At 48.4% G+C, this 27,601-nt stretch overlaps 11 protein-coding genes across 11 annotated transcripts; 6 read left to right on the top strand and 5 right to left on the bottom strand.

Moving 5' to 3' along the window:
- The first annotated feature begins 99 nt into the window (after positions 1–99).
- On the top strand, positions 100–2,679 carry N7471_009391 (PAS-associated C-terminal). Its single transcript, XM_057282110.1, has 5 exons — positions 100–795; positions 843–1,531; positions 1,588–1,738; positions 1,789–2,221; positions 2,284–2,679. Exons 1-5 carry the CDS (start codon positions 287–289, stop codon positions 2,614–2,616), a joined length of 2,115 nt encoding a protein of 704 aa, XP_057132993.1. The 5' UTR covers positions 100–286; the 3' UTR covers positions 2,617–2,679.
- A 374-nt stretch (positions 2,680–3,053) lies between these two features.
- On the top strand, positions 3,054–4,638 carry N7471_009390 (succinate--CoA ligase subunit beta; the record flags this gene model as incomplete). The annotated part of the gene is made up of 7 exons (XM_057282109.1): positions 3,054–3,092; positions 3,143–3,217; positions 3,266–3,338; positions 3,395–3,494; positions 3,567–4,321; positions 4,372–4,493; positions 4,543–4,638. The coding sequence occupies 7 exons, from the start codon at positions 3,054–3,056 to the stop codon at positions 4,636–4,638; spliced, it is 1,260 nt and encodes a 419-aa protein (XP_057132992.1).
- Positions 4,639–4,830: 192 nt separating this feature from the next.
- Positions 4,831–6,417, bottom strand: N7471_009389 (class I SAM-dependent methyltransferase; the record flags this gene model as incomplete). Its single annotated transcript, XM_057282108.1, has 11 exons — positions 4,831–4,906; positions 4,960–5,388; positions 5,457–5,643; positions 5,697–5,722; positions 5,774–5,814; positions 5,870–5,945; positions 6,011–6,052; positions 6,105–6,134; positions 6,191–6,247; positions 6,297–6,349; positions 6,397–6,417. The coding sequence occupies 11 exons, from the start codon at positions 6,415–6,417 to the stop codon at positions 4,831–4,833; spliced, it is 1,038 nt and encodes a 345-aa protein (XP_057132991.1).
- A 3,478-nt stretch (positions 6,418–9,895) lies between these two features.
- N7471_009388 (NACHT nucleoside triphosphatase) lies at positions 9,896–14,026 on the top strand (the record flags this gene model as incomplete). The annotated part of the gene is made up of 3 exons (XM_057282107.1): positions 9,896–10,314; positions 10,368–11,553; positions 12,008–14,026. The coding sequence occupies 3 exons, from the start codon at positions 9,896–9,898 to the stop codon at positions 14,024–14,026; spliced, it is 3,624 nt and encodes a 1,207-aa protein (XP_057132990.1).
- Positions 14,027–16,628: 2,602 nt separating this feature from the next.
- Positions 16,629–17,770, top strand: N7471_009387 (SGNH/GDSL hydrolase family protein; the record flags this gene model as incomplete). Its single annotated transcript, XM_057282106.1, has 4 exons — positions 16,629–16,934; positions 17,001–17,092; positions 17,153–17,691; positions 17,745–17,770. 4 exons carry the CDS (start codon positions 16,629–16,631, stop codon positions 17,768–17,770), a joined length of 963 nt encoding a protein of 320 aa, XP_057132989.1.
- Positions 17,771–18,358: 588 nt separating this feature from the next.
- N7471_009386 (uncharacterized protein) lies at positions 18,359–18,685 on the bottom strand (the record flags this gene model as incomplete). Its single annotated transcript, XM_057282105.1, has 1 exon — positions 18,359–18,685. One exon carries the CDS (start codon positions 18,683–18,685, stop codon positions 18,359–18,361), a length of 327 nt encoding a protein of 108 aa, XP_057132988.1.
- A 605-nt stretch (positions 18,686–19,290) lies between these two features.
- N7471_009385 (uncharacterized protein) lies at positions 19,291–19,969 on the top strand (the record flags this gene model as incomplete). Its single annotated transcript, XM_057282104.1, has 3 exons — positions 19,291–19,567; positions 19,638–19,715; positions 19,812–19,969. The coding sequence occupies 3 exons, from the start codon at positions 19,291–19,293 to the stop codon at positions 19,967–19,969; spliced, it is 513 nt and encodes a 170-aa protein (XP_057132987.1).
- A 124-nt stretch (positions 19,970–20,093) lies between these two features.
- On the bottom strand, positions 20,094–21,272 carry N7471_009384 (gelsolin/scinderin family protein; the record flags this gene model as incomplete). The annotated part of the gene is made up of 1 exon (XM_057282103.1): positions 20,094–21,272. The coding sequence occupies one exon, from the start codon at positions 21,270–21,272 to the stop codon at positions 20,094–20,096; it is 1,179 nt and encodes a 392-aa protein (XP_057132986.1).
- Positions 21,273–22,200: 928 nt separating this feature from the next.
- On the bottom strand, positions 22,201–22,696 carry N7471_009383 (RNA recognition motif domain-containing protein; the record flags this gene model as incomplete). The annotated part of the gene is made up of 4 exons (XM_057282102.1): positions 22,201–22,306; positions 22,365–22,471; positions 22,542–22,614; positions 22,677–22,696. 4 exons carry the CDS (start codon positions 22,694–22,696, stop codon positions 22,201–22,203), a joined length of 306 nt encoding a protein of 101 aa, XP_057132985.1.
- Positions 22,697–25,000: 2,304 nt separating this feature from the next.
- Positions 25,001–25,777, bottom strand: N7471_009382 (uncharacterized protein; the record flags this gene model as incomplete). The annotated part of the gene is made up of 1 exon (XM_057282101.1): positions 25,001–25,777. The coding sequence occupies one exon, from the start codon at positions 25,775–25,777 to the stop codon at positions 25,001–25,003; it is 777 nt and encodes a 258-aa protein (XP_057132984.1).
- A 428-nt stretch (positions 25,778–26,205) lies between these two features.
- On the top strand, positions 26,206–26,673 carry N7471_009381 (uncharacterized protein; the record flags this gene model as incomplete). The annotated part of the gene is made up of 1 exon (XM_057282100.1): positions 26,206–26,673. The coding sequence occupies one exon, from the start codon at positions 26,206–26,208 to the stop codon at positions 26,671–26,673; it is 468 nt and encodes a 155-aa protein (XP_057132983.1).
- Between the last annotated feature and the right edge of the window lie 928 nt (positions 26,674–27,601).

Below are 27,601 nucleotides of genomic sequence, written 5' to 3'. Positions count from 1 at the left end.
GAAGATCGACCGATCGATCAGATCGAGCCTGGAAATTGTAAGGTTGCCGATCATTTCCCAACAGCTTGGGGCATCCAGGGCAATTTGCGCTTAAAAGATGGGATTCATTCGTCCTCGTTTCACCAGAATTATGGGCGACTACCGAAAAAATAGAAAACTGCCGATCAGCCTCGTGGGCTCGCGATCTAATCATGAATGATCTCATTGTTCTTTTTAAAAGACCTGAGGCCTGAGCACAAACCCGATCTCGATTTCGATCCCTCGCTTCAAATAGTCACGTCAGGCCATGGAACCGCCATCAATCCCAGATAATCGTCCTCACAAGAGACATTCCGCCATGTCTTCTACGCCCACTATTGTTGAGCCGGGCGACTTTAACGCGCATTTCAAAACCTCGGCCCATAATTACTCACGCTCGCATTCCCCAGCACAAGCATATGAACCGCTAGCGTTTGGCCAGCCGGCCATCGGGAGACCGCCCGTGGGATCGCAAGAGAGATCGATGCCTGGATTCAATACCAATGGTTGCTCTAATGGCAATTATAATGGCGAGAAACCTTCACGCAAACCCTCCATCGACCAGGAATCAGTCGCAGATTCAGTTGCGACCCTAGATCTGGGCTATCACGCTATCGGCCAGCCACCACGACGGAACGAGAAACACTCCTCAACCTCAACAGGCAATCAAAGCTTTGACCAGCGATCTCTCAGCGCCCTCTCTTTGGATCAACAGTCTGTCGGAAACCAATCGCTAGGCCACCATTCTATAGGTGGGCCACCGGGTGGCTATCTCTCGTAAGACCAAAGAGTTCCAATCCCCAAATTCTTTGCTAATGATGCAGATCACCGACTTCCCCCACTCGCGATGTCCACTCGTCTGCCTCAAACAGGTCCCTACAACGCAACTTTATTGCCAACGAACTCCCGGTTCTTCAGCAGACGAATCCCAATGAGGGCTCTGAGCAATTCAACCCCATCATTGAAGAAAATGAGGAAGCATCTTTTGATCTGGTCGCTCCATACGAGGACGATGCAGCCCCACTACATACTCTGGAGCGACAAGCGGACCTCATGTTCTGCTCGGACCATATGCTAGCGATTCTGAGCAATCCGCGCTACCTCGCGCGCTTCCGCGAGTTTCTCGCCCAGGAGCGTCCACGGTCATTTTCGACCCTGACTTATTATCTGAATGCTTCTAAATCTCTCAAAGCAATTCAGTATGCTAATGCGCTCGTGCGTTTGTCTGTCGATGTGCCTACATCCGGTATTGAAACTGCAGAGCACCCCATTGGCCCGACTGTAAATATCGCCCTTGAACAGCGCGTGCAGGCAGCCCTGAATGCTTTGACGGCCGAGGAATTACCTGCTTTCATTACCTCGACCTGTATCAACATTACCGGCAAGGTAGTCGAGGAGCGCGTGCGCGGAACCTTGCCCGATAAGTTCCAGGGAACGGCAGATGCACTGGCTGAGGTATTCTGTCTGACTGATCCATCGAGGCCAGACAATCCTATTATCTTTGCTTCTGGGGGTATGTCTGTGGTTACTCCACACTGTGCATACAAAATTGGCTAATGCGGTATCTAGAATTCCACCGCACCACACAATATGGCATGGACTACGTCCTAGGGCGAAACTGTCGATTCTTGCAAGGACCAAAGACGAATCCCAACAGTGTTCGACGAATCCGCGAAGCGCTCAAAGCTGGGCGACACCACTCCGAGCTTTTCCTAAACTAGTAAGTGCCTTTAACCTTTTTGACTCTGCAAAGCTAATCCGGAAAAACAGTCGCCGCGATGGCTCACCGTTTATGAACCTTCTTCAAATGGCTCCGCTATGCGACAGCCGCGGCAACATCCGCTACTTTATAGGCGCTCAGATCGACGTCTCCGGACTCGCAATGGAAGGTGCACAAATGGAATCCCTCCAAAATATCAAAGCGCAGAAGGAAAACCCAGAGACAGGCGGCCAAATAACTAAAGAATCAAAGAGCGAGTTCCAAGAACTTGGCGAACTGCTCAGTCCCCGCGAGCTGCAGAACGTGCGCGAGCACGGCGGAAACCTTTTCCAGCCGATCGTCAACGAAGATGCCAACCACCGTCTATTCCTACAAGACTCCGACACCGAGAGCGAGATACACACCCCATCCCAAGGACCACCGAACCCCAACCCCACACCGGGCCCGGCTCCTAGTCCGTCCTTGACTGGTGTCTACAGACACGTATGTTCCTCATTTCTCCCATACCTGGATATGTTCCAGAAAACTAACAGAAGTCCTACTAGTACCTCCTCGTCCGCCCGTACCCTTCCCTCCGCATCCTCTTCACCTCCCCCTCCCTCCAAATCCCAGGCATGCTCCAATCCTCATTCCTAAACCGCATAGGCGAGACCGGCACGAAACGCGATAATATCATCAACGCCATGATGGCCGGGCGAAGCGTCACGGCGCGCATCAAGTGGATGACAAAGTTCAACGACCAGGGCCGTCATCGCTGGATCCACTGTACGCCCTTGCTGGCGAATAACGGGCAGATCGGTGTGTGGATGGTTATTGTTATTGATGATGATGAGGAACATTCGGTTAGATGGCAGGGTAATTGGCCGACTACTTATTAGATGGTCCTGTCAAAGCATTTGTATATGTATTCTATATTTTATCTGCATAAATCTGGATTTCGTGGCGATGCCAATTTATTTGAGTTCCACCTGGGTTTGGAATGCGCTAGCCTTTATATGGATTAGTGCGTAGCTTAAATGGCCTGGTTGGTTTCCCAATTGGGCGGAAGGTGTCTCTAGGCTCGAGATGCACTTTCTAAAGCTGGACCAATTGACTTGGCGCATATCATAGTGATTTGGTTCATTGCATTTGAAGTTCCTAGGTCCTGCTTCCACCGAAAACGGACGAGGTCAAGTGATGCTCATATCAAATAAACTTTCGGAAACCCAACCCCAGATATGTTGATGTCATCGCCCAAACAATCCAACAAATATGTATCTAACCTCACACTCTCCTTCGGGGTTGACATCCTAGCATGAAAAATATATAACTCACGATGATTACCTGGCGTTCGATCGCCCGCACGTTCCAAAGGGTTTGTACAATCCCCCAGAGTTGATCTGAAACATATTAACCATATTGCAGCACCATGCGCCGCTCAGAGCCCAAGTACGGCAGCTGAGTCTGCTTGAACATCATTCCCACAAACTACTCAAAGAAGTAAGATATCCCTTCATGCAAGGCAGCTTCAAAGCTTATACAGCCCAGTTCAAACTACCAGTTCCACTGGGATTCCTAGTTACAACCCCAGAGCAAGCCAAGGATGTTGTCTCCGAGATGAGTAAGTCAAAACCATCCCCTCCAAGTTCTCTGTTCTACCGAAACCTAACATCCCAGCATATGGACCCTCAATGATAAAAGCCCAAGTCCTCGCAGGCGGGCGTGGTAAAGGCAAATTCAACAGCGACGGGAAAAGCGGCGTCCGACTAGTCGACTCGTGAGTCCTCCCGCCAAACCAAGTCCCATCCCAATCCCAAATGATCACCGAGCCCAAATCTAACTCACCCAGGCCAAGCGAAGCCTTCCAAAGCGCCACCAACATGCTCGGATACTACCTAACCACAGCACAAACCCCTAAAGATGGACTCCGCGTCGACTCGCTCTACATCTACAAAGCCGTATCCATCGCACAGGAATTCTATTTCGCAATGACATTCGACCGACAACGCAGCTCACCCGTGCTACTAGTCTCCTCATCGGGTGGAACCAACATCGAGTCGAACGTAGACAGCCTGCACAAAATCTGGTTCGGACTGTCGACCGGCATCACCGACGAGATCCACGCGTATATCCAAGCCGAGCTTGGATTCTCGGATGTCGAGATGAAGGATATACACCGGATCCTGGTGCAGATGGTTAAGTTGTTCAAGCAGAAAGATGCCACGCTGCTTGAGTTGAATCCGCTGGTGCGCACGGAGGAAGGGGAATTTGTTTGTCTGGATGCTAAGTTTGGGTTTGATAATGCGGCGCGGTATAGACAGCAGGGGATTTTTGCGTTGGAGGAGAGGTCGCCAGAACAGGAGGAGGAACATCAGTTGGCAAAATTGGGGCTTAATTATGTGCGGCTTGATGGGAATATTGGGAATATTGTTAATGGGGCTGGGTTGGCGATGGCGACTAATGATCTTATTGGTTTGTTAGGTGGAAAATGTGCTAACTTTTTGGATGTTGGCGGTGCGGCGACGAAGGAGGCTTTGTCAAAGGCTTTTGGGGTTTTGAAGAATGATCCCAGGGTTAAGGGGATTTTGATCAATATCTATGGTGGTGAGTATTCATGTAAACGGTGGGAAAATGGAATAGCTGATCGGTGATAGGAATTGTGCGATGTGATATGATTGCCGAGGCGATTATTGCCGCTGCTGCTGAGATGGGTGGTTTTAAATGTCCTGTTGTGGTTCGGTTACAGGGTACTAATTCCGAAAAGGGGTTGAAGCTGGTCAGTAAAGCTGTCGAGTTGTTGTAGTATTCGCTAATTCCCATTATAGATCGAAGAGTCTGGGTTGGATAACGTGGTTGTAGAACCCGAGTTTGAGGAAGCTGCTCAGATGATTGTGAAGCTAACACCCGGGGTTGAATCGTAACAAATTGATTCATAAATCGCAAAATAGCCACAGATTCTGTTACTATATACGTGTGAAATCATGTCGTATTAACAGGACTAAAAACAAATAAATGCAAATAAATCATCATCCAAAGTGGAAACTCGCTATCGGAAAAAAGGACCCATCAAAGCAGAAATTAGCAGTATTCCAATGCAAGGCAGCATGGCTGGTTTAAATCTCAGGGGTCTTAATTGCCAACTTGGCCATTTCTTCCTCCACCGTAGGCTTCCTAGCCCAGACTCGGCGACTAAACACGATCAGCAAATATAACCTCCCAGGGTACTCATATGATCAACTCACGCATATTCATAAGCATGTGTACGAGGATTCCTCAACTCAGCCCGAACCTTGGCCAAATACACCTGGACCTCCTCTTTAGTCCAAGGAGTGGGTGCACCGAACTTGGTGAGCAGCCACATAGCCCAGCCCTCCAACGCAGCAACCCAGTGGGCGTATTGAAGCTGACCAACCTCCTTGAGAATCTTATCTTTCGGCCACGGCCCCAAAGGAACCTTGTATAGCTTTTCGTGTACATCGACAAAACCAGCCTTTTCCATTGCGCCTCGCATTGTCTCCTGCGTTAGGAGGGAGCGGCCGGCTCTCTCGGAGCAGCCAATGAAATTATCTCCCCATGTGGCTAGAGTACCGCCTTCTTGCAGGGTGCCGTCATCGCTGTATACTCGCACATCTAATTCGATCTGTTCGATCCAGCCGCCTGGGGTCAGAGCGCTGGATATCATAGTGGTTAGATACAGGTGTTCGGTAGGTAAAGGGAAAAGTGTGGATAAGGGACCCACTCATAGCACTGCTTGTATAATTGATCCCATCCCTCGGGTGTGAATGCTCCCAGCATTAGACGCATGTGGATAAAATCGAATGGCTCTCTCCAGGTCCACTCACGGAGGACATCGTCTACTTCGAGTAGGCAGTTGGGTGGCATCCATGTCACGGGAGGGGGAAATATGTCGACGCCACGGACAGTTGCTGACACTTGTTAGACTGTCACAATAGGAGAAACGGAAAGAAAGGGTATGTACCAGATGAATACATATCTGCCATATCACTGGGTGAATGTAAGCGAGATTCCACCGAGGACAATGGGTCGGGAACTTACACAGCCCATGTTCCTTTACCAGTCCCAATATCCAGAATATGCTGGAATTTATTCTCAGCAAGGGGTGCGTATCCAAAGTCTAGATGGCTCTCTCACCTGAGGAGATTTGCCGATGGGAGCGTGGTGAAGAGGGTTTTCTCGTTCATGGTCTAACACCAGAAACATCATATGACTGAATATCACCCATAAGCTGTTGCTTGGACCAGACGGAAAGACAAGAAGAAAACGAGTATTTACCCAATTTCGAAAGCCTCGAATTGCTGTTCATCGGAAGGACTCCTGTATGATATGATTAGCCTTGAGTCTCCCACATTGAAGCATTGCGACCGACCAATAGTCATCTTCCTTCATAGCCTGATATCTGCTCGTACTATTAGCAAGGGCGCATGCCTGCACTGCTTCTGTTGGTTCAATCACCGTCTGCCATTTTCTAACCGACCCTTCGCAATAGACGAGGCGATAGATGTAGTTTCCCTGAGACGGTTAAAAGGCAAAACGCCGTGGAAATCGTTTTGGTACTCACGACTGGAAGTCTTCGGGCTCCCACTCTTGGGTCAGAGTGTAGTAATTGGAATCCTGGCAATGTTAGCTATGATATTAGCAACTATAACTTAATAACTCACAACAACAATCTTTTCCGCCATCTTTTTGGGTTTTGGACTAGAAAGAGAAAAAACGTGGCAAGTGGAAATGACAAGGGGCGGGGGGATGTCGGGTGCATCCGGCCAAGCTACATAAGACATATAGTTTCAACGGTGTACTTATGTTAGGGTTATGGATATTATGTACATTTCATGTATATTATAGCGCATCTCCTTCTATATTTGGTAGCTGGGTGTGGGCCGAGGGCCGTGTCAGGTGTCGGATGATCCCCTATCAACCTTGGAAGGTTGAAGGTGCAAGTTATGTACTGTACCTGGTAAAGAGATATCGATTGCATCGTTGATTCTCATAATTCCACTGAAAAGCAACCGAGATTCCGTACAAATGGACCGTCGCACCAATTACCACTGAGATGTGGAATATCTGGCAAGATGACCCCAAACGTCAAAGCTTCCGGGTCTACACGACTCCGGGAAATGTGTCTGCCACCAATCAGTATGATCCAGTGTCAGCTCGTTCTGGGAAAATAACGCACCGCGTAAAATAAGACTCCAATCACGATGACGAATCCTTCAAGATAGTAATATCGCAATCCTGCTTGTTGATCTAGCTGCTTATAAGGGAGGATGCTCGCAGCCTGGATGATAGGAGCAAATGCCGAAAACCCTGTCGTCAAAAACGTTGCTAATCGCAATAGTCTCCACTTTTGGCTTTGAAGGCGGGAATGCACCACGACAAATCCACTCATGAAGCCCAGAGTGCCAATCTAATAATGTTAGTTTGATGACGCGATGGAATAGTGAAAGAATTGTAGCGAACCATCGACCAATAAAGCTTTTGTAGCAGTGGTTCACAGTATAATCCAATATATATCTCTGAAATGAACGAACTAAGAATGTGAAATACAATAGTAACATAGTCCAAGCGACCCCATAGATCGGTGAAATGGGCGGAATGACAATGGAAAGTATGATATGCAGACGAAATACCGAAATAAATCACCGAAGTTGTCAAGTAGATATGAAAAACAAGCTGATCAGCCCAGGTAGCCTCCGGGAAAGATATCGAGAAATAAAGATAGAGGACTCCATTGTCCAACAATGCTATAACGGCCGGGACTAGATAGGGATAAACATTCAGTTTCGTTGTGAAGGTACAGTAGGCTCTTCAGACACAGAGAGGTTGATGGTGTCACTGGCCTATGACGGGTCAGAATGTACTGGTTATGGCTATACCACGGAGGAACTTCATCATCAGCGTCCGCTCGGCAGGCGACAACCGTTTGAGTAGTGCTATCTCTCAACTTTGTCGTTTTTGTTTTAATGATATCCCAAGTAAATGGAAATTTGCAGGTACGAGCGAGAACAGGATCTTTGTGGGATGGCAGAGCATCGTGAGCCGCCGCAGTAGCCTAGCCCCAAGCTCACCCTGTTCGGCCGCATAAGTCTTGTTGCTAACAGTTGACTGTGATTGGTCGCGAGGGCGGGCGTGTCGCTATTGTATCTCAAGATTGATGGAGTCCAACTATGTTCATCACGCTCTTGGACAATATGGGATTTAGATGTGATTCAAACATCTAGGAAGCGCGGCCCAGCTATACCCGCCCTTGGTATCATTGCTGTTATTCTTTTGGTTCCAGTGCCTGTACTATCTTTCAAGCGACATTAGGACAAGAGGCTAAAAGAACATAGGAACCAGCAAGATTGGCGATCTTTTATGAACAAAATGCAGGTTTGTTTTTATTATGTTCATCGAAGTGTAGCAACTGTAATCCTGTGCGGAGGCATCATGGTTCCCCATCACGGTAGGGGCCCATAGTTCGAAGAGCACACTTCCTTGAATTCCACTTGATAAAGTGCCCATATGGATTTCAAGAATGCGGCAAGATTGTTCAAGTGAACTCTAGGATTCCTCTTGTGATTGCACGGGCTAACTGCCGCACACATCACATTGTTGGTGATAACACTGATAACACCCTAGCGCATCGATTGTGTTTTCATCACAAGTTCCGACAAAGCGAGAGTGAGATATTTTATTCTGCTCAGCGCAGAATGTTGCTTCATGATAAATGGTTTCTGTTTCAGCATTTTCAGCACAGCCTTACCATCTTACTAAACTTGTGCTACATGTCTAACTTTCGTGGGACATAGCTTCCTTTCCAACCAGCATCACTATATTTTTAGTCGCTCAAAGTACTGCCTTGGTAAAACTAGTGGTTTTAGATTGTGCCGTTTGCTCGGCTACTTCTCGGGCAACCCCGACTTTTGGTCTTTGCAAAGGTACATGATCATCACGCGACCAAGTTGCACGAGCCCACGGGGTCCGGCGTATAATGCGTGCGATTGCCCGCATTGGGGCCATGGCGCTGCCAGCACAGAATTTTTAAGAGCCTCAATCATATGCATGAAACTGTCTGAAATTTTTAGGGAAAAGATCCCGCTAAGGCCCGTGCCATGATTCTAGAATTCTGCAATTGGCTTAGGGTAGATCGCTCTCTTCTAAGAATAAGATAGTTCATTACATAACGGTATCGTTACACAGAGTACCGTATTTGACGCGGAATTGACCGTTAGTTGATCACAGTCCTTTTCCCTGCCCTTAGTTGCAGGTCAAGACCTAAATGACCGTTGACATATGGCTGCAATGCGGGCAACGGAAGAGAACGGCGGGCGTTGAAACCGCACTTTATTTTCAATAATTCTGGCCCAAAGAGGATGAGAGTTTCCAACATAGCAGTATTCTACTCTCGCCTTGGAGCACGGTTAGTGAAGCCGTGGCCTGATGCAAGCACAAGCAATTCCTAATGCACAGCAAGATTGAGAATACTTAGCAAGTGAGTCCCCTTGTTTTATTTCTTCTCGGCTTCACTTGTTCGGAAGTGGCTGCTTAGAAATGATTGCTTCACCACACAACCGATCGAGTCGACTTGGTCCGAGCAAGAAACCAAAAGCGCCAGAAACAGTGTTGTCGTCATAAATCAACTCTGATGACAAAGTCATACGAATACAGTAAAATGTGCGATGCAGATAGATATCTGGGCATACGTCCCCGTGAGACGGGCCAGGTACATATTTTCTCGGCGGATTTTGGGCCTTTCTTGGCTCTCAGCTTGTATGTCTATGCAGTTTAATGGCCAATCCAATAATGTCAAAGAATGTACTAGACACGAGCTACCTCATTGCCCCTTCTTCTTCCCAGGCTTTCAACCCTCGTGTGCTTGCTCTGGCCTGACATAAGTGTCCCCGAGCCGAAATTTTTTGGAAGTTGATTTGAGTTCTAAATTGCTTCTTGAATTTTGAGACGAGCGTGTCTTGATTCCGATCTTCGCGGTGCATGACGAGGGCGATGAATGATTGGTCCTATTAGCGCCGCTAAACCTGCGTCCGTATCACACCCCTCGCGCCTTCCCCTCTCGAGTGGGCCTTTAAAGGGAGTTCGACCTTGCACCACTGTCCACCGTTGCAACGAAATCACTACAACTGAAAAGAGCTTCACGGAACCTCCTCATCTTCTCGCTAAATGGATGGATTGTCGTCTGCAGCTAGCGTGATTGCGATCATTCAACTCGCGGGCAGTATTGTGAAGTTCTGCGGGGGCTACATTCAGGAGGTAAAGGATGCTCGAGATGAAATTTTCGAGCTACAGCGGACTGTTACAGACCTTGCAGGAGTTCTCCAGGAACTGAAAGTACTCCTTCAAGGTCCTAATGGCGCGAAGCTCTCCAGCTCTCACACCCTGAATGATCCTTTTACTAAATGCCATTTAACCCTCACATCCTTGGAAGCGACGGTAGATCCAGGTAAGGGTAAGAGAGTGATGAAGAAATTGGGGTTTCGAGCATGGAAGTGGCCACTTGATCGCATAGAGGTGAAAGAAATTATCGAGGATCTTGAAAGATATAAGTCGTCTTTCACCTTGTCCTTGGCGATTGATCAAACGTTCGTCTTCCAAGATGTGTTTAGTTATTGGCGGCTAGCTCATTTCTACTTAGAGCCCTCCTCGCTGATATAAACCAAACCACCGACCGCCTACATTGCAACATGGACCTAAAGCAGTTGTCAGTTGCACACAATGCTGTATTCGACTCGAACGCGAACCAGTATGAAGATGATTGTCTTCCAGGCACAAGAGGACACATGCTCCGCCAAGTTGAGGAATGGGCTACATCGCCGCAAGGAAAATGCATTTTTTGGTTGAACGGTAGAGCTGGGACCGGAAAGTCGACTATCGCACGAACGGTAACAAAGGCTTTCAGCAAATCGAATTTACTTGGTGCAAGCTTCTTCTTTAAAAGGGGTGAAGCGGACCGAGGTCATGCGGCGAAGCTTTTTCCAACAATTGCAAGACAGTTGGCGAGGAACATTCCTCAACTGATACCCGGTATCCAAAAGGCAATTCATGACGACTCTGAAATCTCAACAAAAGGATTAAAGGAGCAATTTGATAAATTACTCCTTAAGCCACTACTCAGCTTGAACGTATCCATCCTCCCAATCCTAACTGCGGTGATAGTGATTGATGCACTAGACGAGTGTGAAGTGGAAAACGACATGACGCTTATTCTTCAACTGCTTCCGCTTCTACAGAAATCGAGCACTATATGTTTGCGGCTTTTTATAACTAGTAGGCCTGATCTACCAATACGTCAGGGGTTTTCAAGGATTGCGAACTATAATTATGAAGTTCTGGTTCTCCATGAGGTTCCTGACAGTGAGATAAAGAGCGACATATCTTTATTTTTACAGCACCGGCTTGCAGAGATTAAGGCGGAGCGCTCTATGCCTGTCGACTGGCCGACAAGTACCGATTTTCATAATCTGGTGACTTTATCGGTCCCATTGTTCATTTTCGCCGCTACTGCCTGCCGTTTATTTCAGGACCCTCATTGGGATCCAGTGAACAGCCTGGCTGACATCCTTGGATATCGAAATGAGGGATCTAAGCTAGAAGGGATGTACGTGCCTATCCTCAATCGGCTTCTGCAGAAACAAAGTAAGAAGCAGGAAAAGCAGCTGGTTCAAGAGTTCCGAGAGGTAGTTGGAACAATCATGATGCTCGAGACCCCACTCTCAGTCAACACACTTTCAAGGCTTATTGGTCTCCCCGAGAGGCTGGTTTATCTACGGCTGAGCCCATTACAATCGGTTTTGAGTGTACCAGAAGATGAGGCATTACCGGTACGGCTCTTTCACTTATCATTTCGAGATTTTCTTCTAGATCCCGAAACCAGCAAAAAGATCCCTTTCTGGGTAAATAGGAAAGACATACAACACTTATTGGCCACAAGATGCCTCTTTCTATGTTACGGTCTGAGAAGGAACATATGTGGATTGCAAAATGACGGAATTCTGCGTGCAGATATCGATCTTCAGACAGTCAACCATTACCTCTCTCCAGAGTTGCAATATTCCTGTCGCTATTGGGCACATCACCTAGTGAAAAGTAAAGACCTAGGTGCTGTTTTCGACGAAGCTTACGCCTTTCTCCAGCGCCACCTTTTGCACTGGATGGAAGCAATGAGCATACTAGGTCTAATTTCCGAAGTTTTGGGAACAATTAATTTGCTGCAGTCAGCCGTATATGTGCGCTACTCCGAACTTCATAAAATACTGCCTATGCTAATTGATATAGGGGGCAAAGTCTCATGAAATATTGGACTTTTTGCACGATGCAAAGCGTTTTTTTCTGAAAAATTGGCAAATAGCTGATGAGATGCCTCTCCAGTTGTATTGCGCTGGACTTGTGTTTGCACCAAAAAGTGCAATAATTCGGCAAAATTTCGACAAAGCGCTCCCTAGTTGGATCTGTAAGTTTCCAGACGTCGCAAAAACCTGGAGTGCAGAATTGCAGACTCTCGAGGGCCATATGGGTGCGGTTTACACGGTGGCATTTTCACTCGACAGTCGTCTGTTGGCTTCCGGCTCCTTGGATAAGACAATCAAACTATGGGATACTACCACTGGCTCTTTACAGCAGACTCTCGAGGGCCACTCAGACTCATGCAGGTCAGTCGTTTTCTCGCCTGACGGCCGTCAGCTGGCATCCGGGTCCTGTGATAAGACAATTAGACTGTGGGATACCGCCACTGGTGCTTTAAGGCAGATTTTCGAAGGACACTCGGATGCATGTAAGTCTGTGGCATTCTCGCCTGATGGCCGGCTCCTAGTATCTGGATCCGAGGATAAAACAGTTAGGCTCTGGAATTCAACCACAGCAGCCTTACAGATGAGCCTTCATGGTCATCGTGGTGCGGTCTACTCGGTGAAATTCTCGCCTGACGGCCATCTTCTGGCGTCTGGCTCCGAGGATGAGACAATAAAGATCTGGGAGCCTACTACAGGCGTCCTGCAGCAGACTCTAGAGGGTCATTCAGGTTGGGTATGTTCTCTGGCATTCTCCACCAATGGTCGTCTGTTGGCTTCCGGCTCCTGGGATAAGACAATCAAACTCTGGGATACCACCACAGGAATTATACAGCAAGTCCTGAATGGCCAAGATGGGTTTCAGTCTGTGGCTTTTTCATCCGACGACCGTACATTGGTATCTGGCTCCCTGGATAAGAAAATTCAGCTTTGGGATACCACCACAGGCGGCTTGCAACGTACTCTAACGGGCGATACAGTGGTGGTTCGTTCTGTGGCATTCTCACCCGACAGCCATCTCTTAGCATCTGGTTCCCAAGATGGGACAGTCAGGCTTTGGGATACAGCCACGGAGACTCCACACGAGGCACTTCAAAGTCCTTCAGATCGGATTCGGTCTATGACACTCTCCCCTGATGGCCGTCTTCTGGCACTCGGCTCAGACGATACGATAGTCAGGCTTCGGGATATATCCACAGAGACCACAATACAAACTCTTCGGGGCCATTTACATTGGATTTTGTCGGTGGTATTCTCGCCAGATGGCCGTCTTCTCGCATCCTGCTCGAACGAGACAATTAGGGTCTGGGATGTAGCAACAGGCGATCTACATCAGACTCTCAAGAGCGAATTAGGCGACTTTCGGAGCATTGCGTTCTCTGCCGACGGCCGACTCCTGGCATCTGGTTCCTGTGACAAGATGGTCCGAATTTGGGATGTTGCATCGGGCGGTCTGACACGGACTATCGGGGGTCATTCTGGTTGGGTGTGGGCTGTTGCCTTCTCCGCCAACGGTCATATAATAGCGTCCGGCTCGGATGATAAGACAGTTCGGCTCTGGAATGCTGCTACCGGAGCCCTACGGCAGACTCTTGAGGGTCATTCAGGCTGGGTTCGGTCTGTTGCTTTCTCCGCCAACAGTTATATCCTCGCGTCCGGCTCAGATGATAAGACAATCCGGCTCTGGGATATCGCCACAGGCGCCCTGCGTGAGACTGTGAATGTTGAGGGAACAGTTGTTGAGCTACAATTTTCAGATGATGGAACATACCTGATAACCAATCTCGGATGTATCAGTGTCCAGTCTAGATGTGTGGATCACATCTCCAAGCCGCTTCCCACAAATGCCCAGATATTTATACAGGGACTTCAGTGGATAACACTCCGAGGCATAAAGGCACTCTGGCTTCCTCCTGACTTTCGGCCCACCTGTTCGATGGTCAAAGACAAAACGCTTGTCCTCGGACATGAATCAGGGCGGATTTCAATAATAGAATTCAATTTATAGTATGCATCAATGGGATTTTTTTTTCTTCTTTTTTTTAAATAGCTGGATAGCCAGTTGTGACATGTGCGTAGTTTTGTCAGCAGATACGCCCGGTTCCTGGGTAAGTTCCCGTATAGCTTTCTGGTGTACCGCGCCGGTAGGGTGTCGTCAATTTTTCGTAGGTACCAGCCTTTGGTAGTCGACTTCCATTCTTGCCCCCATTGAGCTTGGATCCTATCGCGGATAAATGCGTTCTCCCTCGACAGCAGCGGCCAGAGGGATGGGTCTTGCCCGGTTGCGCAGCTTCCTTAGCGCGTCGATCCGCTGCATCGTTTCCGGTGTTTTCACAGTGTCCCGGCATCCACTGGAGGCGGAGCGTTATGTGTGCTGCCTGGACCTCGGTGGCTGCATGGAGGGTTGCAAGGACGATTCGCTGGCCCGATTTATTTCTTGCGTTTTGAATTGCTTGCAGAGCCGATCTGCTATCACAGAGTATTGTTGCGGTTGTGTGCCTACTGTTTCCCACGATTGAGCGTTGGTGAGCTAACTTGAACACTATGTTGACCGCGTAGAAGACGCCAATGAGTTCCGCTACATAAACCGACCAACGGTCCATCGGCCCCACCTGGATCTGCTGAGACTCCGTCACCTCATCGTCAGCGTTAAGTGCGACAATGGTAGTCCCCAGATGACCCTCGCTCCCGGAGGCGTCCGAGTAGACGACAATATCCGATGTGTCCCTCGCAGACTTTGCTCATTCTCTCGCTGTTTCTCGGTCACGCTCAAGCTCGATCACCGTAAAGGCGTCTGTACGCCACAAAGGCAACGGGCGTGGGTCAATCGTTTCCAGTTCGTTGAGCCTGTCGGCGTCCATGGTCTTCAAGGCTTCCGCTAGGGGGAAAGCGGGCGTATGATCCCACATTGTTTCTACGATTCTGGGCTCTTGATAGGGCACTCCAAATGGGATGGTCACGAGGTAGGGTGTGTAGTCTCGCTATGGTGCGCTGCGCTCGGTAGCGAAGACGGAGATGCGTGGGGAGTATGTGGGCTTCGACCTCCAGTGTTGTGGTTGCTACCGTTCTGAACGCTGATAGGATCCTGATCAACACGGTTCTCTGAACTGTGTTCAAGTGGCGGAGGTGAACTTTGTCCCGGAGCGGGTCATGCCAGACCGTCGATGCATAGTCTACGATGGGTGTGACACATGCTTGGTAGAGCTGTCGCATCTGTTCTGGCCGCAGGTGCCCAATGCATCGTGGCGGGGCCAATAGGGATATGCTTCTCAGACAGGGCAACGAGAAGTCGTTAGATAAATTGATTATTTTCTTACAGTGGTTTTTTTTTTTTTGGTAGGCCCGCAAATACTGTATCTATCGAAAGATAGTCCATCATGGCGGTGTCCATTACCTCCGGGTGGCTGCAGGCTCTAATACCTCACCATATGAACCCAAATGTAACCTCGACCGAGCAACAGGCATACATCATCTCAACTGTCAAATTAGTCAAGCTAGTCAGTCCGTGTAAATGGATCATCTGACTGAAGCATCCAAAAACACTGCCAAGATCGTTTGGGTAGTATTTCACGGGCACTACTCTATGATTCTTTTCGGAGAAATTAGCCCCCGCTTCCTTTGTTTGAGCCTCCGTGCCTCCTAGGTAGGCGAAGACTCTTATGACAAGCCCTTCAACTCCCCTAAGCGATGGGTCGCATGGGGCGCATGGGGCGCATCTTATCCCCCATGGTATGAGACATGCGTTGAATACCCTCGCGCTACAGATTTGTGCAGCAATAATACCCGACGACATGCACGAAGTACGCCTGAGCCACCGGAGAATGGGCTATATCCGGCTTCGCTTGGATCAATTTGTGTCATGGGTCGAGGCCCTGGTGCAGCAGGTGCAATTTCCACGGGCGCCCAAGCGGATAACCGGAATGAGCCGTTAGTGTTGATTCGCGAGAGGAAGGACTATACGAGCCCTTAAGGACATAAAGCCTTGGCTTCTACGGAGTAGACATCCATGGATGCAATCGAAGGATACATATATGTAGGGGGTGGTTGATAAGGTTTAACCACGTTGGCGTGTCGGGGGATTGGATTGGCATGCGCGGCAAATGTGGAAATTATGGCAATCGCAACGTGGAAACATGTGGGAAAAAACCTTGGGAGGACCCTGAAAAAGGTTTCAGAGGGAAAACGTTGATGGTTTCCTAGGCTATGCCCAAACGGGATTAGTATTTATGTGTCATCAGCCTCCAATAACATCTGCCTACAACATATCTGCCTAATTCAAGCCTTTTAATGAAGTTAATTACAAGTCAGCGCTAGCGACTGAACGTCGAACAATTGACTCGTCTCAGAGATCGCCAGGGGTACTTCCAAGGTTAGTAGGTTTTGGCTTATCAGTGTGAGGCTTAGATAGTGAGATCGCCCCCTGAATGTGCCCAGCCACCCCCCAGTGGACCTAAATTAGCTCAGGCAAAACCTACTGGCAAATCAAGACGCTTAGAAAGCACATCTAATAGCTCGGATCTGACGTTAAAATTTGGTCGGGTAAATATAAGAAAATGGGGATTCCCGGTTGATGTTCCTGCAAAACTCCCTCTACACAGTTACCAGTCACCATGAGGCAGTCGACGCCCATTCTCTGGGTTGTCCAGGCTTGCCTAATATGGCTGACATTGGTATCGGCATCACCTGCCATTTCTCCTGATAATCTTGTGTCTTCGGACTCCGATGTCTCTGCGCTTCAGGCCCGTGACACAAAACCGTTTCCGCTTCGAATTCTGCCGCTCGGTGCTTCTATTACCATGGGGTATAAATCGAAAGATGGAAATGGATATCGGAAATGGCTTCGACAGCAATTGCGCTATGCTGGGTGGGAGGTTGACATGATTGGCACCATGAAGAATGGTACCATGCATGATAATGTAAGTTACCCGGCTGTTATTATGCTTTGTCTTGTTTTTAAAAGAATATATTTTGACTCTTCCTAGGACCACGATGGGCACATAGGCTGGAGAATTGATCAAATAGCATCTCATGCCAAGCAGATCATCCCACAACAACCTAATCTAATCCTTCTCAAGTGGGTCTCCAAGTGCTGGTACAAACATCTCCTCTTCGCATGCTAACATATCCGCCACAGTGCTGGTACAAACGATGCTCTTCAAGATTACAAAATAAAGACCGCAGGAAAGCGGATGGACTCTCTCCTAACATACCTCTTCGACAACATCCCCAACACAACCATCATCCTATCAACCCTCACATACAATGGAAAGAAACCCCAATTGGCCACAGACATCAGCACGCAATACCTGGAACTTGCAGCGAAACGCCGAGCGCGAAAGGAAAGGCTCGTCGTAGCTGATATGAGCACCTTCATTAAGTGGAAGCAACTCGTGGATAAGATTCATCCGACAGACGCTGGCTACGAGGAAATGGCATCGGTGTGGTGGGCGGCCATTCAACAAGCCGAGAAAGAAGGCTTCCTCAGCGCGCCAGAGTCCACCTCTATAAGTAGTGGTACTATCAGCAAGGCGCGGGAAAAGGAACTCGATGATAGCACTGGTGATCCGAGTCTGCCTGCATACACGGCCCCGCCCCAGCCTACGAAAATTAGTAACGGGTCGTCTCGGTCCCGGCAGTGGCATATCTGGGCTGTTGCATTCCAGATGATTATGAGTACGTTCCCTGTTTCTCCCTTGTACGTCTTGGGCAAGACTAACTCTATCCAGTGTGCATTGGTTTCTCTTGTATATGACGGGAACCTTAAGAACAAAACATCAAAAATAATCAAAAACAATTCAAAACTTACTAAACCATCTTATCCCAAACCCCAACAGTCATACTAAATGCCACCTAGGTAGGTACCTAGGTATACAAACAAGGCCATGCCATACCTCAACCCCAACCAAACCAACCCCCCAAGCGCCATCCAACTAACCACGCCCTTCACAACCAAAACCCATTTAATAAAAGCAAAAGTCTTCCTCTCATTAACCCTCGGAAAAGCAACCGCAGGAACATCCCTCCCAAGAAAAGCACAAAGCGGCCCCCACCCATCCTCAGCCTTAAACTCCAAAACCTCCCTCCCACGCTCTCTAACAACACCCCTCACAAAATCATTATACCTATCATAAATATCCGCAGAAAAGATATCCTCCTCCCCAAACCTCTCCCCACACCACTCTAGAATCCTCATATTAAGCCTAAACCACAACCTCTCCGTCCCCCAAAGAAACCCAAGAACCGCAAACCACCTCGTGAAAAAGAACCCCAGACTCTCACGAGAACTCTCTGCCCACGTCTCCGCGCTAGGCCGTGTCGTCAGGATCACCCGTGCGTCGGGTTACATGTCCATCAAATCAGAGAGGAAGAATATAGCTGGCATATCGCATACTGCGGCGTAGCCGGAGATTAGCGTGTGGATTTGTTTTTGCCGCGTGGCCGTGTCTTTGGAGTGTGTGGCTGCGATGAGGAGTTCTTGTCGGGAGGTGTGTGGGATTATTTGTGCCATGTGGAGGCATGGTGTTAGGTTTAGTTCTTCTAGCGCAGCTTGGAGAGAGGATGTTGCTGTGCGGGGAAGACCGGCGCCGATTACGAGGAGCTTTTGTTTGGATTCGGGGTTGGAGTTTGGGGTTGGGGCTACGCGCTTGTCGCTGAGGAAGCGGACCATCTTGGGGGTTTCTGGTTTCTGTGGGGGTGGATAATTTGCGGTTCGTGGGATGGTTGGCTTCTTGGTTTAGGGGGATGGATGTGCAGGGCTTCTAGATATATCGAAGGTTGTGGCCGAATCTGACGTCAGCTGGGGAAAGGGTCCTGGTTGGTTAGGTGTGTAACTGTTCTTGCATGAATATGTATCTAGTCGCGTTAATCGCACATGAACTTCATGTCTAGCTCAAGTCGGATTTTTTTACATAAAATGCGTGTGCCAACGCACTTGTATATATTCTGACTTCCAGAGGCCGAGATGTGAGTGACAACAATGGGTCAACCCCGGGGCATCCAAATGTGGGTTAACCCTTTGATGGAGGGTTGTGGCGCTGAGTACTACTGGAGCGGCGGAGTTGAATTCCAATAAAAGTTCTCTCCTTTCTCCAAATAAATTGAAGTTCCAAGCTGGTTTCCGAGCTGGGACACACCATGACGTCACCACATGAGCTACCTGGAAGCTCCAAGACCTGGGTATTCCAAGCTCTGCTACACCTGTTTACTTCTTGACAACCTCCTTGTTATAGGTCTCTAAAACCCTCAATCTTCTTTGAACCATCACAATCCAAAATGTCCGAATCCTTCGCCATCCTCCGCCAACGCCGCTCCGACGAGCTAGCCAAGCTCGCCGACGAGCACCTCCAACATGACCTCAACTCCGGAGACCGTGACAAGCTCAATGCAGCCGCATCTTCAATCTCCCTGTGGACAACAGTTGGCTCTGCGGTCGGTGTGAGTCTTGGTCTTCTAGCCGCAATCCGACTGCGCAGTACGCGCAAGGCGTTCTTCTCTGCCATTCGCGCGCAGGAGAGGCCTACGAAGGTTATTTTTGAAGATGGGAGGACTGGTATGTTATTTCTTTGTGACCCTAGAGGTATTTAGGGAAAAAGAATGGTGTGGTTAATTTGTGTGTTTAGAGTCTATTCCGGACCTTACGCCGCTGTTGAAGCCCACTACTTTGGGTGATGTTGCGACTTATTTCTTTGCGACGGCCGGTGGGTTGTTTTTGGGGGGGAGAGCTTGGTAAGATTATATTTTACGTTGTGATTGTTGGGTGATGGGACAACTGTGCTAACCTTTTCGTTGTGTAGGCTTTGCTGGTGGTATGGCGAGAGGGACAAGCAGTATCAATGCGGATCCGGAGAGCAAGAAGAGAATTGAAACTGCTTTTAGGAGATTCCGGGCTCATGTGCTGCGGAAACAAGCCGATGCTTTGGATAAGGGGAGCAATGATACCGGTTTGATCTGAGATAATAAACATAGCTATTAGATCCTTAGGTGCAAAATGGACTACTTGTAAGATGATGATGTCAATTATTTCATTTATTTCATTTATTTCATTTATATGTCGCAGTAATGTTATTTATACAAGTTTAGACCTCCAAAGCCTTCAAGAATGCAGGGCTCTCATGGCCTTGCGCAACCTTCGAAATCGGCGTGAGATACGCCTCAGAAGATTCTTGGCTCTCCTGAATCTTCCGAACATAGAATTGGGCAACCTTGAGCCACATCGCCTTCTCACTCGCACTAGCTCCAGACCCCTGCCAAACCCAGAGTCTGTTCCCAGAATCATAAAGGAAGACATCGTTACCATCCAAGTCGGACCGATCAACCGGGCCTCCATCCTTAACAAGATCAAAGGACAAGTTTCCAGACGCATCGCTGAGTCTGAAAAGCTTGCGCGAGCGAGCACTCTCATCAACACCCTTCTTCGCAAACCGCCCAGGTCTAGGCGCTTCCAGGGTAGACGGGGCGGCATCCCTCCCACCTAGCAAGTCAACGAAGATCTTCGACCTGGACTCAAGTTGTGACAGAACCTCAACATCAACATGCTTCGCCTGTGTCATATCATTAACCACCTGCGCCGCCTTAGCCTTCTCCATCGGGCTACACTTCTTCCCCTGCCAAACCCAAATCTTATTCCCCTTATCCAAAACAAAGACATCATTCTCATCAAGACTCTTCCACGTAGGCTCGACCTCATGCACGATCAGCGAGTCAAGACGCGCAATACCGGGATGTTTGAAAACACGCAGTAGTGTAAGCACCTCCTCCCGCGCCTCGGGCTCAACATGCGTGAAGCCCGAGCGCACACCCCCAGACCGGATCGCGTAGTTTCGGAACAACGCAAGGAACTCGTCCGAGGGGTGTTGCTGGACCTCGCGGTGTTGTGTTGCGGCGCCGTGCAGAAACTCGTCCAGCTCGACGGTCTTGTAAGCTGCGACGCCGGCTTCGTCCTGGGTTGTTTTGCTGCCGAGCCAGAAGAAGATGTCGTGGCCGAGCTTGTCGTCGCCGACTTTGTAGGTGTGTAGCACGATGAAGCTGTCGCCGTCGTAGAATTGGCCGGTCTTTTCTTTCGGCCAGGGGATTACTTGGAAGTTTTCGATGCGCCAGATCGTGAGGCCGGGCTCTTGGCCGATGTTTTGCCAGGCGGGCTCGGTGAGGGCCGAGTTGTACTTCACGCGGTGGTCGAGGTCGCTGCCGATTAGCTCCACGTTGCTGTCTTTGATGTCGTATTCTTTTGGGTGGACGAGGCCTTCGTGGGGTGCCATGTTTGCGGATTGGTATGTTGTGAGGTGTGTGCTGCGTATAATACAAAGTAGAAGGTGTTGATGTTGATAAAGTGAAGGACAATGTGGCGGTGGGTCCATGTGGCTGAGCCGCGGGGCATCCTTTTTTGGGAGCAATTGGCCAATGACGTCGGTAATGTTCAAGATACTATTTTTAGTCAGTGCAACAGGGCTTTATTCTATGTTTATATGAGGCTGAAAGTTGTGGGAGAGGATCAGGAGAAAGGGTTCGCGCAATAGGCCTTCGAAGGACCATGGTGGCATGTCAAAAATACATATTTTTCTCATATTGTGGCTTCATTTGAGCCTCATTTTACGATAGAAAGCACTGGCTATGGACTGGATATGAAGAAGACCTCATATATCAAACAGCGAAGGTTTAGTTGAGTGGACAAGCTTCAAGGAAGTCAACGATATTAACATGTCATGCCCTGACGAAATTTTCAGAGCGGAGCAGAGATTTTTGTGCGCAAGAGGACACACAACAATGTGCATTCCCACCACCAATATTCTATTTACAATTGCTAGGTTGGGTGACACCACTTGTGATATATGTACAAGATGCTACATTGCGACCAATAATTTAATACAAATCCAGCCTCATGGCAGCTTTGCGTCAAGTTGGGCACACAAAATTTTAAAAAATTTACAGCAGAAAAAAAAATAAAAACCAAAATGGTGTGTAAATCAGTGCACGAATCGATCGGCTCCGAAATGAAATTCCAAATGTCCTTGTGGTATATGAAACACCGAGGGAAATACTATCTACTTCTTGAGTAACTCTAGTAACTGCCTTGTGACTGATTTCTCAGGGGCGCACAAAGCACCGTCACCAACGCTAAGCGTCAATATCTCACGTTTTTCTCGTTCTGCATAACCATCGCGCACTTTTCCATGTCACTGATCACGTTTACCAGCGGCCACCGCCGGCACCGCCGCCAGCACCACCACCGAAGCCACCGCCACCGCTGGGGCGGGCGTTGGCGAGGTTGACGCGGATGCGACGACCATCAAGGCTAGATTAGGGTCAGCAATTGTGTTTGTGGTATTCGGTAGGGAGGGGTGAAAACATACTCCTGCTCGTTAAGAGCATCGATGGCGGCGTTGGCCTCCTCCTCGGAAGAGAAGGTGACGAAGCCGAATCCACGGGAGCGACCAGTCTCACGGTCAGTCATGACGATCTAGAAGAGATGAAAAGATTAGTGTCTTTGTTCCAAGCGAAAATGTGACATTTTTGGAATTTTCACGTACAGAGTCGACAATGTTGCCGTACTGGCTGAAAGCCGCGCTGAGCGACTCAGTGGTGGTGTGCCATGAAAGGTTTCTAGGAAGATTGTCAGTATAAAGCGTTCATTCATCGTCTAAATTGGATGGTTTTTGACATACCCGACGTAGATCTTAGACATTTTGAAAGAAAGTGGGAGTCACGAGGTGTTGATGAAGAGAATTAAAAGATGCGGGGCATCTGAGGAGATATAGGGCCTTCGTGGCGGTGAGAGGCAAAATTCATTCGCCCCGCATAAAATCCGAGCACGTATTTGAAGGAGGCGAAAGAGCAAACTCTACCGTGATGGACCACGTTTATTCAATCCCATTTTCTAGATTGTAAGGATTCTAAGGATTCTTTCAAATTACTATTCGTCAATGAAATTTCCGCCACATAGGTGGCCACAGGGGATCTGGTCTTCTCTGACGCAACGGCAGAATATTCTGTAGCGACAAACGATGGCCTGACTGTATCTGGAACCCAACAGAACTATGGCCTTGGCTGCTGTATGGTCCAACAGACTACCATGATCTATAGGTCTCCAGGCGGATCATGCATATGAGCAGTAATGGAGCCACAGCGCCACTGCATAGGCTAAGGTGGGATATGGAGAGGTACAGAGTGGCAGTAGTGGATATGGTCCAAGTCAATATTGCATACGACTTCCATTTGAAGATACACCTGCATGCATAAAAATAACCCAGCAATTCTAGAGCGTTTATCTATATCTAGATAAAAACAGCAAAAAAAAACATACAACAGTGAGGATTCGCTGGTGGTCACCCACCCAACTACTAACTCACCGGCGTGTGGCTTAAGTACGGCTGAGCGGACGGGAAGCCCTGTTTTCCACACCCTATGGTCGTATGTATCAGGTTATGTTTGGAAAAGGATTATAGGATACAAGAGGCTGGGTGGTAGTGAGTGACTGAGTGATGGGATGGGATGGGAGGGTGAGCGGGCTATAGATAGGGTGAGAATCACTCTACTGTTGTACCTAATATTGATCACCTACATATGTAGGCTTCTAGTCTACCCCTGGGTAGTATATGTTCCCCATAACACTGATTATTGATCTATCTACTTTTTGATGGCCCTTGATTACCGCACTGTCTCTATTTCTAGAGGTGCTTAATTACCTATCTCTATTCCTAGCTAGAGCACGGTGACCGAAAAATGGAATATGCCGTGGTGTCCATCACTAGGCATTATAGGTGAAAATATCTAATGAAATATATATAGATCGTAGATATAATTGTCATTATAAACTATCCTTAGAAACGAGGTTGTATGGGTCTAGAGGGGCTGAGATAGTTATAAAAAGCGAGAGAGAGAAAGAAAGGACAACGGCCAAGGCCAGGACGAACCTGGATCACTGCTGGGCCCGGAAGGGCTCCCCATACGAGGATCGGCAACGCAGGCGTGCTATCATTACACCACCTTGGTTAATTTGAGGGCATCAGGTAGGATCGATGGTGATAGCCTCGACAGAGAACATAACTATACTCCAGGGCTGCGTGATGATTGCTTACCACTAAAGTCTTCCAACCGTACTCTTACACAAAAGCGGTTAGGCGAAGGGAAGGCTAACAATGGAGGAACGAATAGTGAAATAAACAACATAGATGTCGAAATATGTAGGTAGTTGTTCAAGTGGAATTTGTTAGTGCAATTGGTGTCATGGGTAAACGTAGCCAATTAAGGCTTGTAGCGAGGGAAAGTCTCTGGAAATTGGGGCGAGGTTTACATCTATTATATATTTCTCGGTTAGGGTGCTACATACATAGCCCAAGGCCTAATCGAGGCCAACAACCAGCTTTTTTAAAGGTTAGAGAACATTAAGCATGAGCATGGGCCTACGTAAGGATGAATGAGCCGCTCAGTCTGAACTTATTTCCACTGTGCCTCTACGAATCTTCTCAGAGCTAATTATGGTGATTTTAATATAGTGGAATAAGCCCTTTCAACTCATTTCTGTCGGTGAAAAAAGGTGGATTGTTATCCATAAACAGCATATACTGCCGTACCCTAACTAGTACCGATGAATAGCAATACGAAATTGAAATTGACAGGAAAAGAAGAAAAAAAACCACCCGCTATACAGTGAAACAAGAAGTGTTTCATTTTTGATCTTGTTCGAATTGCACCTCCCACACCATGGATGCGAACTCGACGAGTTCTTGTGTCCCAATGACTATATCACGTTCTCTGTTGATTTGTGCGGGGCGTCGAAAAAGAGATTCAAAAGGGATCACGAGCTGAGGTAGAGGATGATGGGGATCAAAGTAGAGTGCACCATCGGATTTCCTACCGATGGTTAAGTGAGCCCTGTTGATAGGGTGGGAGGTTTGGGAGCTCCATTCCCACTGGTCGATCGTGATTTCGGGCCTTTTTGTATGGAGATTAACTCCGATACCCACATTGGCATCCTGTGTTTCTGGATCTATCCAGTACTGAGCATCACGGCGGAGCTTGGCGTAAGTCTCCGAATTGGCGACCTCCAAAATAGCCGTGGGTCTCTTAGGAGCGTTGGGGAGGGGTCTTCGTGGACCCCACCCCCATCTGCCTGCTTCCTTGTGCCATCTATGGCAAGCATCACTGTTTTTCCCCATGAGTGAATTGCTTTATGCAGGCCCATTGGCTCAAGGGCCAGTATAAGCATGTCGTTGAAAGCCATCGCGGCTTGTTCGTGCGCCGGGCCGAGCATTTTGACGATAAGGATCTTTGTTTTCGGATTGAAGAATGTATTGGTACGAACAGGAGGATCCGAGTTGATGAAGTCGTGCTCGAAAGTCGTAGGTTCAATATAGAAGATAAGGTGTTCGCTGTGGTCTTCTTTCTCGAGGCTATAATCTTCGTCTGGCGTATCCTTAGTGTTGTCTCTCTCACCAGGGATATTCTGACGATTACAGTCATCTACAAGGCTACTGCCGTGGAAAGTGCGAATGGGCATTGGCTTTTGCGCCGAGCCGAATTGAAGGGTGTCTTCCGCCTGTGGCAGCGTGATCGAATGGTCTTTCCGCCCTTCCCAACTTGCACCACTTGCCCGCGCTTTTGCCTTTCGTCCAATGCGGAAAGAACGATAGAGACGATCATGCTCAAGTGAGATGATCCTGCAGAAATCGTCCATACCACTGTAGCGATATGCTTTGACCGAAGGAGATAATCCTTCGATATCCTGCCGGCCATGTTCGAGGGCGCTATCATTAAACTCGAACATCTTTGTTTTTAGAGAAGAGCTCGGCTGATATAAAGCTTGAGGATAATGTGGTTTATAGAACTGGCAAGAAATCATCTTTTAAGGCATTAACAAGAAAGCTACCTCATTATGACTGTACTGTGTCGTAATATCCCGTCGGTTTACATCGGTCTGGGAGAGGAACATGGACTGTACGCGATTGGGTGATGGGAGAATTATAGATAGTGTGAGTAGGATGCGACCGCACTAACCTGCCCAGGTAAACTAGAATGTATATAGAGAAAATGAATGGAAATGAGACCATGGACTGAAATAAGCTGGAGAAAGAGCGAGAGGAACAGAGATCAACCTTAGAGTAGCAACGTCCTACACTCGCCGAGTCATGGACATCCCGCTGAACAATTTTCAGTCATTTGCCTTCCTCGTTTTCTTACCATTCCATTTCTAGGATGCCCTCCACTTCCGGCCTCGCCTCGCCAGCCCTTTCAAAGCTCGTCCCTACCACATCCACAAGGCTGATCTTCTCTCGTGGTGCGCCAGGCTCAAGTGAACCGTCGGCATGGGTGACGCTCAGCCTCTCGAGCTACTCACCGGCGAGTACATCCAGCCAACAACTGTTAAGCCACACGCAGTCGATACTTCCTCAAAAAGGGGGCCAGTCTCGCGCAGATACTCTATCCCGCAACCTCGCCGTCGACGGCCCACTCAAGTCATACATTGACGTCGCAGCCAGCGCTTATGCCGCGGACCAAAGCCTCCATAACACTTTCACAAACAACTCTTTCAACAAGGGCTACGCACAGTTCCCCAATTGCTTCGCACTAGATACAATCGAAGGCTCGTTCAAAAGTGGCATGACGCTTACTTCCGGTTTCACCGACGCAGGTGTCACCCCTGCTATTTGGAGCTTCTCCTAGTACTACCATTTCCTTGCCGTCGTTAGTGTCAATAATCTCGCTACTCATCACCGGCTCGGCGGCCGAGGGACTTTCTATTGAGAGTCCTCGAAGTCCGTTCCCCTCAATTCGTTCTCCCACTTAATCTCCGAGGAGTAGCACATGGATACTGTTGATAAGTCCCTTGGTTTTAGTCCCAGTACGACTAATAAACAGGGTAAAAGGTCTCCGTTTATCTCTCTCTTGCCAGTTCCACAACCGTCAAGATGGTCACTCATCGGCCGAGTGACACGCTCAACTCAGCTGCAAGCCCTAAAGCAATGCACCGATACAGTCTTTGCTGGAAACCCGATTTGCAAGTATAGCAGCTTCCTCGATACAGGGGGTCATCTTCGTTGGGAATTCTTCATTTTTTAGAGTATTCAACGCTGTATCCCTTCAGGAGATTACGGGCCCATTCTCCCAATGTAGAGCAGTACTCGTGAGATATGTTGAGTCTGTGTGGCTCGAGCATCCCCCATGTGTTTTTATTCCTACATACATCGTGATTCATCTACTTACTTCACGGCAGACCTCCTGACACTTTTTTTCTCGTTTTGGAAGTTTCATATTTTAGAGATGTACCCAATCATCATGAAACAGGATGCATTATCCATTAATACAAATAGAACGAACATCGAACTATTTACATATGGGCTCGTCTTAGCTTCACCCGAAGGTTACTAGTCACCAGCACTGCTAAGAAGTGCGAGCCCTTTGCTGGTGGCCCCACCACCCGAGCCGCCTCGAAAGACGGAGAGCTCGTACACCATTCCCTCGGCCAACCTCCCGGGTGTAGGGGTGGGGCATCGAACTGAACCAAAAGCCAACTGACTGATATCGACTGTCCGCAGACAGTGATTCAGCCGGCTAGCAAGCCTTGCGCCAATTCTTCATCGCCAACCCCATT

The sequence above is a fragment of the Penicillium samsonianum genome (assembly GCF_028829775.1).
Source record: "Penicillium samsonianum strain IBT 33392 chromosome Unknown utg000005l_segment0_segment0, whole genome shotgun sequence".
Lineage (NCBI taxonomy): Eukaryota > Fungi > Ascomycota > Eurotiomycetes > Eurotiales > Aspergillaceae > Penicillium > Penicillium samsonianum.
This window is presented reverse-complemented; position numbering and strand designations above follow the sequence as displayed.

Coding starts and splice junctions, on each gene's coding strand:
- N7471_009391 (XM_057282110.1), top strand. CDS start 287: ATGGAACCGCCATCAATCCCAGATAATCGTCCTCACAAGAGACATTCC. Junction 796..842: donor CCACCGGGTGGCTATCTCTC/GTAAGACCAAAG, acceptor CTAATGATGCAG/ATCACCGACTTCCCCCACTC. Junction 1,532..1,587: donor TATTATCTTTGCTTCTGGGG/GTATGTCTGTGG, acceptor TGCGGTATCTAG/AATTCCACCGCACCACACAA.